Genomic DNA, 19968 nt, shown 5'->3' on the forward strand with positions numbered 1-19968 from the left:
CTAACTTAGTATATGAAACACAGTGAGAATTCAGTAGATGGTAAACAATGTCATCTGGCACCCCCATCTCAACACAATAGGCTTGTCAGAGGCATGTGACATAGACCAACACTACTTATTCCCAAGGAACTGCCTAGAGCAGAGGTCAGCACACTTTTTCGATGAAGGGCCAGATAGTAAACATTTTCAGTGCTTGGGCCATATCATCTCTGTTGCAACGACTCATCTCTCCTGATGTAGCATGAAAGCAGCCACAGACAACAACGAGTATGGCTATGGTCCAATAAAACTATTTAAAAACAGGCAGATTTGGCCTGCAGGCTCTGGTTTGCTGACCTCTGGCCTAGGGTGACTCACCCATTGGAATGAACGAGGTTGGTGGCAATGGCAGATGTTTTGAGACTTAGCCTAGTATCCCTGCTTCTAATGCAAATGCTTTTCCTTTTCTCCTATACCTGGTGAACTTGAACTCATTCTTCAAGGCTTAGCTCAAACATTATCTCTCCTGTAAAGCTTTTGTTGACTTTGGTCCCCCAAAATATGGGAAAATAGGAAAATAACCAGACAAGAAATAGATTTATCAAAACCAAGGGAGAAAAGAGTTGCCAAGAACTTAGCAGATACTTAACGATGTTTGGCTCATATTGACTTATTTTCAAAGCATCTGTACTAAAATTGAATTTGAATTCAAGTCTCCAAATATTTGTTGAACAATTTTTTCTGTCAGACAGTACATTGATTTCTGGTAATCCAAATGAATGCCAGATAGGCTGGTGGTCTATATATCAATCTGAGTATCATATTAATGGATTACATTTTAAAACTTAAAAGGATGTCCCCAACGAGCAAAATGTCTGTATTTGATTTTCCAATTCTAAGTTTTCTTACCGCCTGTTTTCTCTTTGCCAATGATTACATCAGGATAAATTCTGTCTACTTTCCTTAGATGGGGGAAAAAGAACCTTAAGACTTCAAATGCATTAGATACTGTTTCATTCTTACTCAATGCATTCACTTTCTTCTTAACTGAAAGAGAGAAAAGATAGGGTTTCTGAGTTCATGGCTTGTAGGGATTCTTCTCCTTCCAGTACAATTTTTTAAAATGAGCGGTAATAAGTTAATTCACAGATTAATTTAGTATTCAGTATATATGATACATACTATTAAATGTGAATTATCAAATCATAAGGCTATAAAATATAGCTCAAAGATTACTGATTCATGTTTCTTTTAAAGGTAGTATTTAATTTAAGTCTAACACTATGAGTGACACAACTAGAGGCTAACAGAACTGACAGTTCCAAATGCAGGAAGCAGAACTAAAACATGCTCTAATTGGCCTGCTCTACTACTTTGATTAATATCACATCATTAAAGCTTGTATCTTTATAACTTTGTTTTCTAGGCTCTCAGCATTTAATGACTCCATCCGTACCATTCATCTGAATTTGCCCCTATAATTTTGAAAAAGAAGAACAAAGTTGGAGGACTCCCACTACCCAATTTAACTCATAATACATAATATAGTAATCAAGACAGTGGGGTATTACAGAACAAACAGATACAGAAGCCAGTGGAACAGAACAGAAATCCAGACATAGATCCATACAAATATGGTCAATTGATTTTTGAAAAAGGTGCAAAGGTCATTCAGTGCAGAAAGGACGACCTTTTTGACAAATGGTGCTAAAACACTTGGACATCCACATGAAAAAGACTGAAACTTGACCTATACTTCATGCCATTTATAAAAATAAACTCAAAAGTTTCATAGACTTAAATGTAAAACCTAAAACTATAAAATTAAAAGAAAATCTTTATGACCCTGAGCTAGGTAAAGTGTTCTTAGGTACAATGTCAAAAGCATAATACATAAAAAGGAAAACTGGTAAACTGAACCTCATCAAAATTTAAAATGTCTGCTTTTTGAAGGACACCATAGGAGAATGAGAAGAAAAGCCAAAGACTTGGAGAACATATTTCCAAATCACACATCCATCTGATATGTATCCAGGATATATACAGAACTCTCAAAACTTAACAACAAGAAAAAACCCACCCAATTAAAAAATGTGTAAAATATTTGAACAGGCATCTCACCAAAGAAGATATATGGAGGGCAAATAAGCACATTAAAAAATGTTCAACATCATTAGTCACCAGAGAAATACAACTTAAAACTAGGAGAGACCATGGCATTAGAATGGCTATAATTAAACGGCGTGACTGTAACTCTCATACATTGCTGCAAGAGGTACAGCCACTCTGGAAAACATCTTGGCAGTTTCTTATAATGTTAAACATACACCTACCATATGCTCATCAATCCTAGATATTTATCCTAAAGAAATTAAAATTCCCTTCATGTAAAAAAATCTGTACATGAATGCTTATGGCAACAGGTATTTGTAATCACCAAAAAACACACAAACCTGAAAACAATCCAAATGTCTCTCAATTAGTGAAACAAACTCTCCATTGCACATCCATACAATGGAACGCTATTCGGCAACAAACAATTGGTCACATGACAACCTGGATGAATCTATACTAAGTGAGAGAAGCCAGCCTCAAAGGGTTACACACACTGTGTGCTTCCATTTGTATGGCATACTGGAAAATGGAAAACTATAGGAACAGAGAACTGATTAGTGGTTGCCAGGGGTTAAGAGTTCTGAGTGGGTATTTGAATACAGAGGGGGAAGCAGGAGGCAGGACTTTTTACCCTGGAGAAGTGGGGAGCCACTGAAGGTTGATATACAGGACAGTGTAGCCTTCACTTTGGCTAAAGTGAGAATAAATAGGTGGGGCAAGACTGGAGAGAGAGAGAAAAAAAAAGAAGTATGTTAGCAGTCCTTCAGATGAAGCATGAAGGTGGCCTGACTAGGGTAGTAGAGATGGTGATAGAAAAATGTGGACATATTTGTGAGCTATATAGGATTATGAATCAACAGGACTGCTTACTAACTGCCATGGAAGAAGTATGCTAGAGGGAGAGAAAGGATTCAGAGAGGATGTTCAGGTTACTGGCTGCTTCTCTCAGGTGGATCACGGATGGTGGTGCAATTCACAGAGACAGAAAACAGAGGAAGACCATTTTCGAGGTAGAGATGAGAGGAAGTCTATCAGTGATGTCTCTTACCTGATTTTTGCATGTCTCACAATAAAAGAATGAATACTGATTTAGTTATAGTTATTGGGAAGAAATGCCCTAAAGTCAGAAAGCATAAAATCTAAATTTCTAAACACAAAACATTAAAAAACAAACCACCATAAACAAAAACAAAAACCACCCAAACCTGAGTTTAGCGATGCATCTTCTCTCTCTGCAAGTTTATACTTCATTTGATTGAAGGCTTTAATCAGCTCTTGGCGATTTATTTCCGTTTTATTTTTTAAACGTAGTATAGTTTCCTTAAACTCCGAAATTTGGTTTCTACAATTAGTTAATTGATTACCTACAAAGAAAACATATGTGTATATGTGTATATATATATATACATGTAGCAATGGTATCATACAATTTTCTATAATATATAACAAGATATAAAGTATATGCTTCAATATAGCTACATAAAAACTACACTTATATGTATATATGTATATATAGTGCTATATACATATAATATGTATATACATAAAGGACTGAAAAAAAGAACGAAATGTTAAAAATAGTAATATTTGGAAGGTGAGATGATCAATGGTTTTTGCTTTATTATTTTGTGCTTTTCTATGTTTTCCAAATTCTCCATTTTGTGCATGTATTAGATTTGTAATTAGAGGGAAAAACCAGTTGAGCCAAAAAATTCACTTCTAAGAATTTTTCTGAAGAAAATGACTAGAAATATGTACACAGATTTGGCTCTAAGGATGTTCAACACAGGCAGCATTATTTATCATTGTAAGGAAGTTGAAAACAACCATAATGCCCAGGGATGGAACTATCCTAAATAAATTACAGTATATCCTTTTAAGAGTTCTGGTGGCTCTCATGTCAAATCACATAGAACTGACTCCCAGTTTTGCCGCTTAATATTTGTGTGACCTTGGGCAAGCTACTTAATTTCTGTTAGCCTCTGTTCCTTTAGGTGTAAATGGATATATAAAAATCCCTGCTGCAGAGCTGTTGAGAAGTCGTAATGCTATTATGCACGTAAACCATGTAGCAAAGCATACACAAAAAAAATGCTTTGACAAATGTCTAATAAATATTATTTATCAATGGGCTACTTTCTTCATTTATCAATTAAATACTATGTAGCTATGAAAATCACCTTTTAGAAGAATATTTAATATTGTAAAAACACTTGTTTTTTAAAAACAAAACCATATAATTTCCTTTTTTGCAAAGAAAGTACATTAATATAGGAAAAAAGAGTAAGTGTACAAGTTTATATTTTGTTAATATATAATCTTTGGTTTGTTGAATCACTTTTTATTTCCTATTTTCACAAAATTCTTTTGTTCCTAAAATCATGTTGCATTGCTTCTGTAATCAGAAAAAAATTAATAAATAAGAAATTAAACATCTTTTATTTGCCAAGTACTCTGTGTCAATGGAAATACAAAAATAAAAAAGATATGCTCAGTTCTTGCCTTCAGGAAGTTTACTGGCTAACTGGTAGAACTAAATGGATGACTGAAATCAGTGTGGTATTTCTGATGTTATAGATTCCCTTCTCCTCGGGTTTTAACTAATTAAGCACACACATTGATAACACCAGCCCCAAATAGGGACTATCGACCTTATTTGGGGCTCTCTGACAGTGGGCATATTGCAGAGTGTACTGGGATGTCCTACTTCTCTACCCAAGTTAATTTACCCCTACTCCCACCCCATTATTGAAAGAGGAGCTGGACAACAGCAGGGCCACCCACAAAGGAGGTGACTTGCCGCCTATGCTTACTACTTAGGAGGAAAAAGTAGAGAGGGAGCCCAGCCCTTCTTTCAGAGAGTACATAAGACAGTTATTATACGAGGAAGAGCCAGAGATGGCCTAAGTTGCCTTTTTAAGGAAGCAATTCTGCCGCCTTGTTAATTTGGACCATAGAAGTCAGGTCTGACCAATCTCACCATTCAGATGAATCCCTCGGTCTTGTGAGAAAGGTAATGAGCTACTGGGAGAAGTTCCAAGTGTTCACTTTGAAATGTCCTCTCTAGGAGGGTGAAATGAAAGATATCCCCTTGAAGGAAATATGGGCACCGCAGAACAAGGTTTCAACCCCTGGCGAGTAGTGGTAACAGTACTCACAGAGGGCAGAATTGAGACGGTTTGGGAGGGGAGGGGAGGGGAGAGAAAGCTGGAGAAGGATTCTAGAGGATGTGAGGCCTGCACGGACTCTTGAAGGAGCTCGAGTTATTTGTCGAGGGAAATGAGGAAAGGCATTCTCTTGGAATGCAGTGTGGAAAGGCAAAGAGGCATTCAAAAACATGGTCTCTAAAGACCCAGAAGCTGTTCATTATTTCAGGGCAACGTGGGAAAAATTCAGTGTGAGGTTAAAAGAGGCATCTGGTTATGCTGATCTTTTTGATAAGCTACGATAAGGAGCTTGAACTTTTTCGTATAAACTAGTGTTTCTCAAACCTTTCTTATAAAAACCTCTAATGGCAGTGAATCTGAACAAAAGGGACACAGGCAGAGGCATAACTTGAAGTAGCCCACCACATTCATGGAATTTCTGTAAAGTTTCTATAAAATGTGGACAAATTTTGTAGCCTTTTCCACAGTACATATTTGTTTTAGTATAAAGATAATGGAGTCACTCTTATTTTTTGCAGGTGACTTTATACATCTTGGGACACCACTACAGACTATCATGGGAACAACTATCTCAACTGAGAAGCATAGCTGAAGACTATTAGGTAGAACATATGTTCTAGAAAGATCATTCTGGTGACCACATAGAAGATTTTTTCAGGAAGACAAAACTAAAGCTGGAAAAAACACCAGTTAGGAATCTACAGTGGTATTAGTTTCAAGTGAGAGATGATAAAGAACAAACCAGGGCAGAAAGGATTAGGAAGTCGGAGATGAATATGAGAAATATTTGAGACCTTTTATTGGCAAGACTTAACTGATTGAGAGAGAGAAAAGAATCCCTCTTAGGTTTCCAACATGACTCTAGATTTCTAACCTGGTATTCATTCTGGACTGGGAAACAGGAAAAGGAGCAGGGCCAGAGGTAGTCATAATGCTTATGAGGCATCCAAATGCGTGGCAAAACACACGGCCCAGAGAAAATGAGGGCGCAAAGCAGCTTCTGACCTTGGGTGCTTTGTTAAAATATGGAAACATCTGATTAGAGAAGCAATACACAAGCTAAAATTTTAGAAAAAGGCACAGAAAAGAACAAAATCCATTGTAATCCCACTGCTTAAAGAAAACCACTATTATTGTTTAGCTTTACATAGTTCTAGACCTGTGCTTACTTTTTTCCCCCTCGCTTCAGTATATAAATGTCAAATACAATCATGCGGGGGAAAAATGCATTAAGTTAGATAAAGTGGTTCATTTTACACTGAAAAAGGCATACTCTATCGATGAAAACAAATTAATTCTTTATATATTATATAGCTAAATATCAAAATATACAGAGAAAACTATTAGCGCCATGAGAATATAGAAAAATATATTTCAATTAGCAAGGAAAGCATAGAGATTTGCTGTCAATTTGGGATGGAATAAAAGATAAATTCACCACCTTTAAGACAATACATTCCAGATGGATTTTTTTTAATTAAGGTAAAATACAAAAATGTAAAAATAATGGTGATCCTTCTGGGTTGAAACATCTAATATCTTTTCACTCCTCTGCCTTTTATGAACACGAGCACACGTATGTGTAGCCTGTGGCAAAGACTGGATAATGCCATTCCCCTGCTCTAACCCTTCAGAGATTCCTCATCCCACTCAGAAAAGGGGCCAAAGCCCTCACCAGGACAGAGCCCTACATGACCAGGCCTCGGCTCCCTCTCTGGCCTCATTCCCACCCCTCTTCCCTCATTCTGGGGAGCAGCTCCAGACACACTTGCCTCTGTGCTATTCCTCACGCCAACCACTCTCCCACCTTAGCACTTTGGCTCTTGAAAATTTCTCAGCTTGTCCCCCAGATACTGATGTGGCCAGAGCTCCCTAGTTTCATTTGGTTTTCTGCTAAAACGTTACCTCCTCAGAGAAGCTTACCTTACCATCCTTTATGAAATAGCACACCCCCTCTCTCCCCGATCCTTTTTTTTCAAATCCCTTATCACTACCCAACTTCCTATTACTGTTTATTATTCCTATTACTGTTGTTATTCACTGTTTTTATGTCTCTCTCCAGAGCTCTCTAGAATGTAAGCTTGAGAGTAGCAAGAACTTTGGTTTTTTTAGTATTAAATTCCCTATGCCTGAAACAGTGACTGCCATATAGCTCCTACACAAATATATGCTGAATGAATGAATAAACAAATTAATGGATAAATGGCTTCGTCAGCGTAGGAACTGATTTGAGTGATTCTAAAACTGAATCATGCTTTAATCAAAAGAACTGCAACTATCCAGATAAATCTTGAGTATTCATACAGCGGGTACTATTTGAGGATGTTTAAAATTTTCACAGTGGGTGTGGTTTAACCAGTATAACCCTGTTAATGGGGTTTCCAGGGTAATATTCTCTTTGCAAAATGGATCATGTGTTTGGAGTCCATATATCATGGATGATGCAACATTTCTGGACTTCCACAATGTCAGTCAGTCCTTGAGGGATCAATTTGGTAAACATGAAAAGAATTTTCTCTAGAGGAAGTAATATTTTCAGAAACAATCATACAGAAATATTAAAGGACATAATCTCTACTCTTGGATCTGCTTCTTGTATATTTTTACCTGATAATTCATCAATGTTCTATTTAAAATATTTATATTACTTGCCTTTTCACTCAGGTATTTTAGAGGATGAAATGTTACAAAATTATTTTGCAAAAGTTTGAATAATTTGATGTTTTGAGTCAACTGAGGTGAAATTGTGAAAACAAACACCAGTCCCTGTGTACAATGTGACTTCCACCCATAAAAAAGGGTCCAGGTAAGATCCTAAGTAAAACTGACTTTGCTTTCTCACAGCAGAGGTCCAACTCACTGCTCCCCAGTATAAGTAAAATGCAAGTCACAATTGTAATTTAAAATTTTCTAACAGCCACATTAAAAACAAATAAAAAGAAACAAGTAAAAGTAATTGTAAACAGTATAGATGATGTAATCCAATATATCTAAAATATTTCTCAGCATGTAATCAACATGAAAATAATTAATGGAATAGTTCGCATTTTTTTGTGCTAAGTATTCTAAACCCTGTGTATATTTTATACTTTTACAGTACATCGTAACTCAGATGCTAACTTTTGATAAGTTACAGTAAAATGCAGTCTCACCAAAACAACAAAATTTTGCTTAATGGAGAAATATTTTGCACTGTTTCCGTTTTTAAATTTAAATTTAAATTACTTAAAATAAAATATTCAGTTCCTCAGTTGCACTAACTACATTTCAAGTGCTTGACAGCCACCTGGCTGAGGGCTACCATGTTGGACAGCATGAGTCTACAGCACCAGCTATGAGCTTATTAGAAACGCAGGATCCCAGGACTCACCCCAGACCTACTGAGTCAGAATCTGTACTTTAATAAGATTCACAGGTGACTGGTATGCATGTTAAAATTTGAGAAGCACCATCATAGACCCTTTTAATTGTTTTATCTTTCTCAGCATTGACTTTACTATAGTTCAAGTCTTTATTGCCTCTAGATGCACTGTTATAACTGTCTCTTAAATAGTCCCTCACCTCCAATCTATGTTTAATCGTCTGGAAACACTGCTCAAAGACTTTAAATGATTCCCGGGATGCTCAGTGAATAAAGTCTAAACACTTGCCTTAATATAGGAGATCCGATACAATATGGCCGCGACCTGACTTTTCCACCTTATTTCATTCACTAAACACCTCTGGTAATGAGAAGCAAGCTGAGATAGTCATACTTTCTTACATTTAATACTTACCATGTGTCACTCACTGTGCTGTGTGATAGGTAAACAAACACAGATAAAGCCAGATCCCTGCTCTAAATAACTGACAATCAGGATGCAAGGTATAGGGGAAAGGAGCATATATTTAAACAACTAGGGGCTTCCCTGGTGGCGCAGTGGTTAAGAATCCGCCTGCCAATGCAGGGGACATGGGTTCCAGCCCTGGTCTGGGAAGATCCCACATGCTGCGGAGCAACTAAGCCCGTGCACCACAACTATTGAGCCTGTGCTCTAGAGCCCGTGAGTCACAACTACTGAAGCCCGCATGCCACAACTACTGAGCCCACACGCCTAGAGCCCGTGCTCCACAACAGGAGAAGCCACCGCAATGGGAAGCCTGCACACCACAACGAAGAGTAGCCCCCACTCGCCGCAACTAGAGAAAGTCCGCGCGCAGCAACGAAGACCCAACGCAGCCAAAAATAAATAAATAAAATAAATAAATTTATGTAAAAAAATCAGTTAAAAAAACAACTAATTATAAAATAATTGTTAAACTGGAATTATCCTTAAGTGCCACAGGCAAAGGGAGGCAGGAATGATTCTTTTTTTTTGAATTATTAATTCTTACGGAAGATTGAAGTGTGGGAGAGGGAAGTAGGAAAGGTTTCAGAGAAGAGGGAATATTTGAAAACTTGAAGAAGGTATAGAATTTTGCATACAGCAGAGGGCAGGGAAGGGTATTCCAGACTAAGAAAACTACAGCATAAATGCATAAGTATAAACTGGTATGGCGTAGTGAGGGGAAAGCAAGTGATTCACTCAGGGGGTAGAAAGAAGGGGAAAAAGCATTGCGTTTAAGTACTGGCCCACTTTAAACGTATTATTCACTTATTTGTATACCCAGTGTGGTTCCAAAGAAAGAATATTTGAAGCAGTTGGTAGGAGATGAAGCTAAAAAGGTAAGTACATTTCAGATTACACCCCTCCATGTATGCTTTGCAATAATCAAATTACACTATGTACCATGCACTTTAAACTCCCTATGAGTGGTTCCTCTACTCCTTAGTTTTATGGTGAAATATTTCAACATTACAAAGAGTATTGATGACCTAAAACAAATAGACTGTCAGTTATTTCTCCACAAAAAAAAAAAAAAAAAAAAAAAAGAGTTTATTCGGTATCAGCAGAGAACTGCAATTCGGAGTCCATAACCATGGCAAGTCACTACACAGCAAAGGAAGGAGCTCTCTTTTACAGAGGGGAATAGGAAGTTGGGAGGGCTACAGTAAACAAAGAGTCCATGGCTTTTCATTGGCTGAGTCCTTGACATTAAAGAAGAGGAGTTTTTCTTTTTCCTGTTGGGCTCTGCCAGCATCTCAGGGCATGAGAGCTCCCCCTTCTGGTCACTTCTGTTTGATTGAGGTTTCTGTTTACTAATTTTTTTTTAAAGTATGTAAAAGTTTGAAAGACAATAATAAAAACGAACATCCATGAACCCGCTACTACCTTAGGCTTAGATATGCTGTTTCCTTCCAAGATCAAATTCCCCTTCCTCCCGTTTTGAATTTTGTATTAATTGTTGCTTTTCTTTAAGGTTTTACCACTTTTGCAAGCTGATGCACATTTGGTTATTAGACATTAATAAATAAAATATGTCTTTTCCTGTACTTGCTTCTTTTGCTCAATTTATGTTTTGAAATTCATCCATATCAGTAAGTCAAGCTCTAGTTCATTCATTATTATTACTGTAAAATGTCCCACTCTTTTGAATATACAACAACATTTTTACCTCTTCTACTGTTGAAAAATTATTTTTAAATGCTATCAAGAATATATTCTGGTACATGTTTCCTAGTAAACATGTTCAAAAGTTTCCCTAGGATATAGATGGTGGTAGGAATGTTATTTTAAATATTTAACAAGCTCTAAGGCATGGGTATTCATCAGTGAGAAGAGAAGCTGGCCATAAGCCGTTGATAAGGCTGCACACCAGTTTCAGCCCTGACTAGTAGGAGAGTTGCTAGGACCTAGGAAAGGCATAGGTTTCATCATGAAAGTGACTGAATGTATACTTCATGTCCCCCCAAAGGGAAGTGTGTGTTAATTCCTACAGCTCCACATCCTCACCAAATGTCTGATTTCCTAATTTAAAATATCTGAATGGTATGAAACGGTATCTTGTGTTTTTAATTTGCATTTCCTTGATTGCTCATGAAGTTCTTCTATGCTTGTTCAACACTTATGCTGTGCTTGGCCTTAGAGTCTACTTGGCTGATATTTATATAGCTACACCAACTTTCTTTTGGTTTGGGTTGCTGGTATATATTTTTCCATCCTTTTCCTTCCAATGTTTCTATGTCTTTAAAAAATTTTAAGTGTGTCTCTTGTAAACATCATCAAACAGGGTTTTGTCTTTATATCCAGTCAGGAAATATTTTAATTTCTTTTTTGGAGCATTTACTATAATTAGTGATATCATTATGCATTATTTGACTATTATTTTAGTAGTTAGACTAGAGATTTCAACATGAATCCTTGACTTATTACAGCTTAATACAAATTCTTACATCCTCACTTCTCAATAGTGCTACAAGTTGAGTACCACTTAACTCCATTTACCCCCTCTCCTACCTTATCTTGTAATTGTTGTCATGCATTTTGCTCTACATATTTTAAATTCCACAAGACATTTCAATTATTGTCTTGAACAGCCCGCACTTGGATCCTGGACTCTGCTGACTTAGAGGCGCCATGCTCTTTTGCAGGCATACTCCCACAAGGCTTTCTATGCGTATATGCACACATACACTCTCTCACTTGGTTGGGGATAAGGGTGCTTTCCTTCCAACAAGATGAGAAAGAGAGACCCCAAGAAATTCACTCATAAAATCTGGGTGCTCCACAATGATCCCTCTCTCCACTAAGTCAATGGCTGGGGAGCATCTCTACCTGAAAATTGCTGAAGTGCTGGACCAACAAAATGTCTGCAAAAGATTACACATCTTTTTTGGAAATAAATTACACATCTTTTTGTAAATAGCTTGCCAATTTTAAATTTCATATTTGGAAAGGGAATAGTTAAGTTGAAGTTAATGGAAGTATCAAAAGTACCAAATAATGTTGGCTCAGTCATTTTTTATATCATAGGTTATTATTTTGTAAGATGATACATTTAATGTAGACTTTTATGAACTTACAATTAAAATAACTTATGCAGCTAAAAAAAAATATCCTGCCAGATGAAAAGGGGCAGGAGAGAGAGAGAGAAATTGCTAAGCGAAGAGGGAACATCTGTGAAGTAGCCTGAAGGCACACAGCTAGAAGTGGCAAAGATACCTGAGTTTGCTGTGGCTGGAGTGAATACTGAAGGTCACCTGAAGAGGGTCACCTGCAAGGCAAGAGAATCCTAGCAACTAGAGGCTGTGTCGAGGGCAGAGGCGGGGTCGGGGAGAGGCTCAGGTAGCAGGGAATGGGAAGTAGGGAGATCCCAATAGACCCTCAGAAGCAGCCGTGAAAGACCCAGCCTTGGATGTCTGCCACACAGAAGCATCTTCCAGAGAAACTGAAACCATCATGCTACCATCACACAAGGGAACCTCTGCCTCTCCAACTCCTTCTCATCCCAGTACCATAGGGGTATAGACCAAGGACCGAGGAGGGGTGCAGCAGATTTTCCAAAGATGACTTCAACAGCATCTCCCATAGCAAATGCTCTTCTACAACACGACCCTGCCAGTCACTCGTCAAGCGGGAAAGTCAATTTCTCCACTCCCCGGCGTCTGGGTGAGCCCTGTGACTGCTGTGACCAGTAGGCTACAGCAGAAGTAATGCAGTAGCAGTTTGGGCTGGAGTCTTAAGTGGCCTGGCAGCTTCCACTTTCTGCCTTTTGAAAGGTAGTTGCCTTGTAAAAAAGCACACCTTTGCTAAGTTCACGATGCTGTGAGAAGCCCAAACCACCTGGGGAGGCCTCGGAGGATGAGCCACCACGTGGGAGATGAGAGAGACGCCAGGGTAAGGAGGACCTCTCGGGAGCTCCTCCAGCCCCGAGCACCCCCGCTGACACCACGCAGATCACAAACTGCCCGGCAGAGCCCTTCCTGAATTTGATTACTAAACTGACAGTTAAACAAAGTGATTTTTTAAGCCACTAAGGTTGAGGAAGTTTTACACCAAACAAGGGGAAAAATGTCTGAAAACAGACCATTTTCTTCTCCTGCCTTTGCATTTCCTAGAACCACAAGTCTAGTCTGTCCCTGTCCAGTAGGGAAATGATGAGAAAGCTTTTAATTCACTATGAGATTAAATTTTTTTAGAAGAACAGAATAGGTATTTAAAAACAGGAATAAGACTTGTTGAATAACCAAAAGTGACCAAAAGATACTTAAAGTCTTCAATATTACTATGAACCTCTGTGGTTATCAGAAAAGGGTTCCGATAGAACACGTATAGGCAATAATTGGAAAAATAAAAAGTTGTTCATATTTACATCCCAGCAAGTTGAACTGCTTCAGTAAATCAGTTACACGTGTGTATAAAAAAGTATTCGTCTTTAAAACTTTTTTGAAAAAGGAATTGATCGTTTCTATATTCTCAACTGAATTGAGTATTGTATGCTTCCTACCATTTCAGTTTTCTTACTTTTGTATTCCCACGGTACAAATTCTTTCAATTTTAAAAAATGTTATACATACAAAAGAAAAACATGTAGTACATAGGTAAGCTCTGCAGCATAATGTGAAATGCATACAATGGAGAAATAGAGTTGCCACGTCCTGGAATGGTGAAGAGGAGAGGAGCAGATTAGGGGGTGGGGAATCAATGTTTCTGTTAAAGAGTAATACTGACATCCCAGTGAAAGTGTTGACTAGGCGGTTGAATATATCATTCTCGGTCAGGACTAGATATATAAATTTGAGAGCTGTCAGAACTTAGTATTTAAAGCCATGTGATTGGATGGGATCACGTTGGGAGTGGGTGTAGACAGTGAAAAGTTCCAAGGAGTGAGCCCTGGGGAATTCCAATATTTCAAACTCAAGGAGAAACTAGGAAACCGAGAGAGCTAAGCTAAGAACATATTTCAAGAAGGAGAGTGTGACAGTGACAGAAAAGGCAGATAGATAAAGCTCTTCAGCGTAGTAATAAAAAGCCATCGCACCCATAATCCTTAAAGTCATCACACAGTATTGGTGAAAGCAGCAGCCGCTTGATCTCCAGGGCCTTGATTCCAGTAGGTACTTCATCCCAGTCAACAACAGGTGATAACTGAGAGAACTTCTGCCAATGCCTATCAGCTGGAGACTTCCAGTATGCCCCCCCCCCCCACCGAGAAGGTATCCCACCGGCAGTGTGGTAGGTTATCACTGTGTTTAACCGCAAGTAGGGCAAATAAGCAATTCCAGATTCTCTTCCCCGAGAATGTTTCCTGGGTGATGCAGCCAGCCCAGGGGCTCCTAGCCATCTGCTAGCTGCCTCCCACACCTGCCACCACTGACAATACCGGACCTGCTGCTGCTGCCTGAACACCTGACACTCCAGTGAGGGCTAGTAGTTTGGTGGAAGAACCACCGAAAGCAGAATAACTACTACCTTTTTGCACCCTCTAATCTGGCACAATTGCCTCCCACTGGCAAAATGTAATGAGAGCACAACCGGCCAGGGCATCTGGGACAAGTAACAGACTTCTGGTTTTGATCACGACAAAGAGAATTTAGAAGGGCACATGAAGACTGTCAGCAGCGTTTTAGAAAGTCCAGGAACAAGGCAAACTAAGCAGCGTATTATAAGGGACATATATAAATTGATAAAAACTGTATTCTAATAAGCACATAATTCAGGAGAGCAGTAACATCAATGAGATAGGGTAGGAAAGGAATCCACTGTTGGAAGCAAAGGCATTGAGTAACGTTCTAGTTTTTCTTTCCTTCAGATAAGTACCCAGAAGTGGAATTACTGCATCACATGGTAGTTCTATTTTCAATATTTTGAAGACCTTCCATACTGTTTTCCATAGCGGCTGCACCAACTTACATTCCCACCAATAGTGCACAAGGGTTGCCTTTTCTCCACATCCTCACCAGCACTTGTTTAGATGGCTTCCTATCTTACTCAGAATAAAAGTCATAACTCTTACTATGGTCTCCATGATCTCATCCTCCTACAACTCCCTTCCTGTTCGTGTTGTCCTCCTGGCTTTTTCTCAAATATATCAAGATGATCCCACCACAGGGCCTTTGCACTTGCTTTTCTTGTTGCCTGGAAAACTCTTCCCACAGCTATCCACATAAAATGCTTCCTCACTTCATTCAGGAATCTACTCGAACATGCCTTTCTCAGAGAATCCTTCTCTGACAACCCTATCAAAAACAGCACTTTCTCTCTCCTGCCCCTGTCAACACCTGACATCATACAGCAATTACATCACTCATGTTTGTTGTTTATTTCCCCTAACCAGAATGTAAGCCCCATGAAAGCAAGGGTTTAAAAAAAATTTTATTTGCATAGTTCCTACAACATGAATAGGTACTTTTTAAATTCATTCACTCAACAAATATTTAGCATACGTATTATATGTCAGACATTTTTCAAGATTCTGAGGACACAGTAGTGAATCAAACAGGAAAAAACAGGAAAAAAAATTCCTCACCTCATGAAGCTTACATATTTGTTGAACAAATTATTAATACTATTGAGCTTGCAAAAAGAAATTAAAAGATTAAAAATTATTTATCTACACGTAAAAATTAATTTTAAAGTAGGAAAAGAATAAAGCACTAGGTGGTGGCTATCTTTCTAATAAACATTCCCAAATTTTCATTGATAAGAATTATAACTAGAGATCAAATTTTTAAAACATTGGGATTATTTTGGTGTTTTATAAAAATCACTACTTCATAAGTCAGAAAGAGAAAAACAAATATCGTAGGCTAATACATATATATCTAAAAAAAAAAAAAAAGGTTCTGAAGAACGTAGGGGCAGGACAGGAATAAAGACGCAGACGTAGAGAATGGACTTGAGGACACGGGAAGGGGGAAGGGTAAGCTGGGATGAAGTGAGAGAGTGGCATGGACATATATACACTACCCAATGTAAAATAGATAGCTAGTGGGAAGCAGCCGCATAGCACAGGGAGATCAGCTCCGTGCTTTGTGACCACCTAGAGGGGTGGGATAGGGAGGGTGGGAGGGAAATGCAGGAGGGAGGAGATATGGGGATATATGTATATGTATAGCTGATTCACTTTGTTATACAGCAGAAACTAACACACCATTGTAAAGCAATTATACTCCAATAAAGATGTTAAAGAATAAAAAAAAATCGCTACTTCAGAAACTCAATGAAATCTGTGTTTTGTTGATTTAAGAACATCTCATTACAGTACTAAAATTGATTTCCTAATTATTTTAGAGCTAGTTTCCACAGAAACACATACATAGAAAATGAAAAACCTGTTTTATCTGCTCTTTTAAGAGTAGTGTATTTTAAGGAACAATATCTCATTTTCTGAACTTGAACATACAAATAATGGGAATATAAACACTGGGAAGAACCAAACTTCTTTATCTTGGTCATAACTGAAAAACACATCAAAATGACTGTATGTATCACAAAGTCTACCCTTTCATTATAAGAATACAAACTGTTAAAATGCCTTCTGAGGTTACCAATCTAAATTGCCTTCCAAAATTACTGTAAGAAGAAGTTTCCATTTTTGCTTTCTAAATACGAGTAACGGTTTATTTTTTGTTATAAGAGTGCACGTTGTTAATTGTTCTAAAATAAATAAAAACACATTTGGATAATATTCTTTATAGAAAATGAAGAAGAATAAAAGTGTATAAATGATTGAAGATTAGTAGTATGAATCAGATAAATTAATATACATTTCTGATCTTTCAAACAAATGGGGTAAAATGTTGATATTGTGTGTACATGACAAAATTTAGTAGTAGGGGACTAAAACAATTTTAACATTAATAAGAGGGACGACATAAACATTAGAGGATTAAAGCCACTTCTAAACTTGACCGTCCACGCTACTACCAAGATTACTCTGTGTGCACCCTGAGTCATACATAAATGTGTTTAATAAGAAGAATGAAAATTTAACCGAAAGCAACCTAAGAATAATCTTGGAAGGCTGAGTTAATATATTTGCAGGGTTCCTACGTCTTAAATTCAAAATTCAACCATATGAACGCTAAAATGTTCACTACGGACTAGAGTTGAAAGGGAAAATACAAGAAACCCAGTTAACTTTGAATTTCAGAGAAACAATAATGTTTTCAGTATAAATATATCCCATGCAGTTTTTATACTTCAAACTTATGCACTGTTCATCTGAAATTCAAACTTAACTGGTCAACCTCTCTTTTTATTTGCTGAATTGGCAACCCTACGGACAGCGATAAACTAAAAACCTCGGTGCGTTTCAAAGTGGTAACGCGCACGGTCCATTGGAGAAAGTTCAGGGGCTAAACCAGCGCTCTAAATTGTTGATCACGTCTCCGTCATCTCATCCCTTTTCAGCTTCGCAAAACAAATACTTTAGGTAGCCTTCCAGGTGTGGCTCAAAACTATAACGCAGGACGCGAAAGAGGAGAGATTTGCTGGCTGTGTAAGAGGAGTTCCTGAAGTCAGACATTCACATTTCCCTGAAAACGATGGGGAAGAAAACGACGAAGTGTGGGGAAAGCTGGGCACAGAAGGGGCCCCTGAACCCCGCAGAGGCAAGAGAGGACCGGGCAGCCGCGCACACCAACCGTTAGCGCGCGCGCCCGGCGCGGGTCACGGCCACCCGGTGGACCAGGGACGCCCGGTACAGTTTAACCGCCGGCGGACAAGGGCGTGGTGTGTGTGGGGGGGGCGCCCTACATCTGAAAGCTCCTAGTACGTCTCTCCCCTTCTTTCCGACCCGGCCTCCCCAGTCATCCCGGAGCCCCGAAGCCCGGGAGGCGAGAAGGAAGCGAGAGAAGCCCGCCGCCGCTTACCGGTGTGAGTCATCCTCGAGATGCAGAAGCAGGAGAAACTGAAGAGCAAGACGGCGACGAGCTCGACCAGCAAGTTCACATGCCTGGTCCTCATGGAGCTGACTCGACGGGGGGCAACCGACAGCGCGACGCGAAGAGCAGAGCGGCTGCGCCCACGCTGCCCGCCGAGGATGGACACGCACGGCGCCTGCGCCCCGCTCCCCGGCGTCGCGGGGGAGGACCCCCTCCCTCCCCCCTCCCTCCCCGCCGCCCTGCACACACGCCCTCTGGGAGCTCGCTTCACCGAACTGCACCCTCTGCCTCCTACCCTACGGCTCGGCCCTTCCGAGTCCTGAACCGCTTGCCAGGGCTGCTGGTTATTAAAAGAGAGAAACTATGGGAAAGCTCCCCACTGCCGGGCTCGAGGTGAGTGCTCAATAACTTTATTGTCCTGTAGTAGGAAGTGACATTTGTGCCAGACTCTGGTCTAAACAGTTTGCATATATGATCTCGTTAAGTCCTCACAACATCTCAGTCTTTTTTTTAAAAATTTATTTATTATTATTATTTATTTATGGCTGTGTTGGGTCTTCGTTTCTGTGCGAGGGCTTTCTCTAGCTGCGGCAAGCGGGGGCCACTCTTCATCGCGGTGCGCGGGCCTCTCAGTGTCGCGGCCTCTCTTGTTGCGGAGCACAGGCTTCAGACGCGCAGGCTCAGCAACTGTGGCTCACGGGCCCCGTTGCTCCGCGGCATGTGGGATCTTCCCAGACCAGGGCTCGAACCCGTGGCCCCTGCATTGGCAGGCGGATTCTCAACCACTGCACCACCAGGGAAGTCCTCAGTCTTTTTTTAAAGGTATAAAATGAAGATACCAATAACATCTACCTAATATGCCACGATTATCTTCATTTTATACTTTAAAAAAAATGGAGCCACAGTAACATTGAGCAACTTGCTGCAGGTTGCACAGCTGGACGTGTTTCCTGTACAAACCTTGTACATGGATAAGAAGTTCCGACCGAAAATATGTGTCTTTACTTAGAGTTTACTAGCCTTAAATAGTAGCTATCAAGTGCCCAAATGACTTAGGAGGCTTAGATGCTTGTGTGGGGAGTGACCAAGCCCAGACCTTCAGCTTAATCTCCTTACCTTTATTTTCTAATTTTTGTACCCCCTCCCTCAAGAAAGAAGCAAGGAGTGAACTTTTGTGAAAGAAAAAACTTGTAAATATAGAGAGCAGCAGCTCAAGGGAGATTGGCTGGGCTCTGCCAAGTTCAAGGTGTCAATTTCTCAGACCTTTACCCGCGACTGGGAAACACTAGGAGAACGTCAGTAGGGCGATACTCTCTGGGCAGCTTGAACATGGTTTGCTATTTGGGTTCTCCGCTCTGATCACTCTTCTTTTTTTTTTTTTTTTAAACATCTTTATTGGAGTATAATTGCTTTACAACGGTGTGTTAGTTTCTGCTTTATAACAAAGTGAATCAGTTATACATATACATATGTTCCCATATCTCTTCCCTCTTGCGTCTCCCTCCCTCCCACCCTCCCTATCCCACCCCTCTAGGTGGTCACATAACACAGAGCTGATCTCCCTGTGCTATTCGGCTGCTTCCCACTAGCTATCTACTTTACATTTGGTAGTGTATATATGTCCATACCACTCTCTCACCCTGTCACATCTCACCCCTCCCCCTCCCCATATCCTCAAGTCCATCCCACTACTGGGCATATACCCTGAGAAAACCATAATTCAAAAAGAGTCATGTACCACAGTGTTCATTGCAGCTCTATTTACAATAGCCAGGACATGGAAGCAACCAAAGTGTCCATCATTGGATGAATGGATAAAGAAGATGTGGCACATATATACAATGGAATATTACTCAGCCATAAAAAGAAATGATCACTCTTCTTATTTGGGATTCCCTGGCAGTGTCTGGTAGCAAGCATTCTACTTCACAGCAGCACTGCGCCACTGGCTGGGCTAGG

At 39.5% G+C, this 19968-nt stretch overlaps 1 protein-coding gene across 3 annotated transcripts in view; it reads right to left on the reverse strand.

The window, feature by feature from the left end:
• Positions 1 to 18182, reverse strand: part of MGAT4D (MGAT4 family member D) — a 49483-nt gene extending 31301 nt beyond the window's left edge. For all 3 annotated transcript variants that reach the window (XM_082390891.1, XM_082390892.1, XM_082390890.1), the window contains exons 1-3: positions 17998 to 18182; positions 3300 to 3458; positions 889 to 1026 (exon numbers count right to left, since the gene is read on the reverse strand). In XM_082390891.1, coding sequence (XP_082247017.1) covers positions 889 to 1026; positions 3300 to 3458; positions 17998 to 18091 — 391 coding nt within the window. In that variant the 5' untranslated portion in view covers positions 18092 to 18182. The remainder of the gene's footprint in view (positions 1 to 888; positions 1027 to 3299; positions 3459 to 17997) is intronic.
• Between the last annotated feature and the right edge of the window lie 1786 nt (positions 18183 to 19968).

This window comes from Balaenoptera borealis, assembly GCF_965194805.1.
Source record: "Balaenoptera borealis genome assembly, chromosome: 4".
NCBI classification, from domain to species: domain Eukaryota; kingdom Metazoa; phylum Chordata; class Mammalia; order Artiodactyla; family Balaenopteridae; genus Balaenoptera; species Balaenoptera borealis.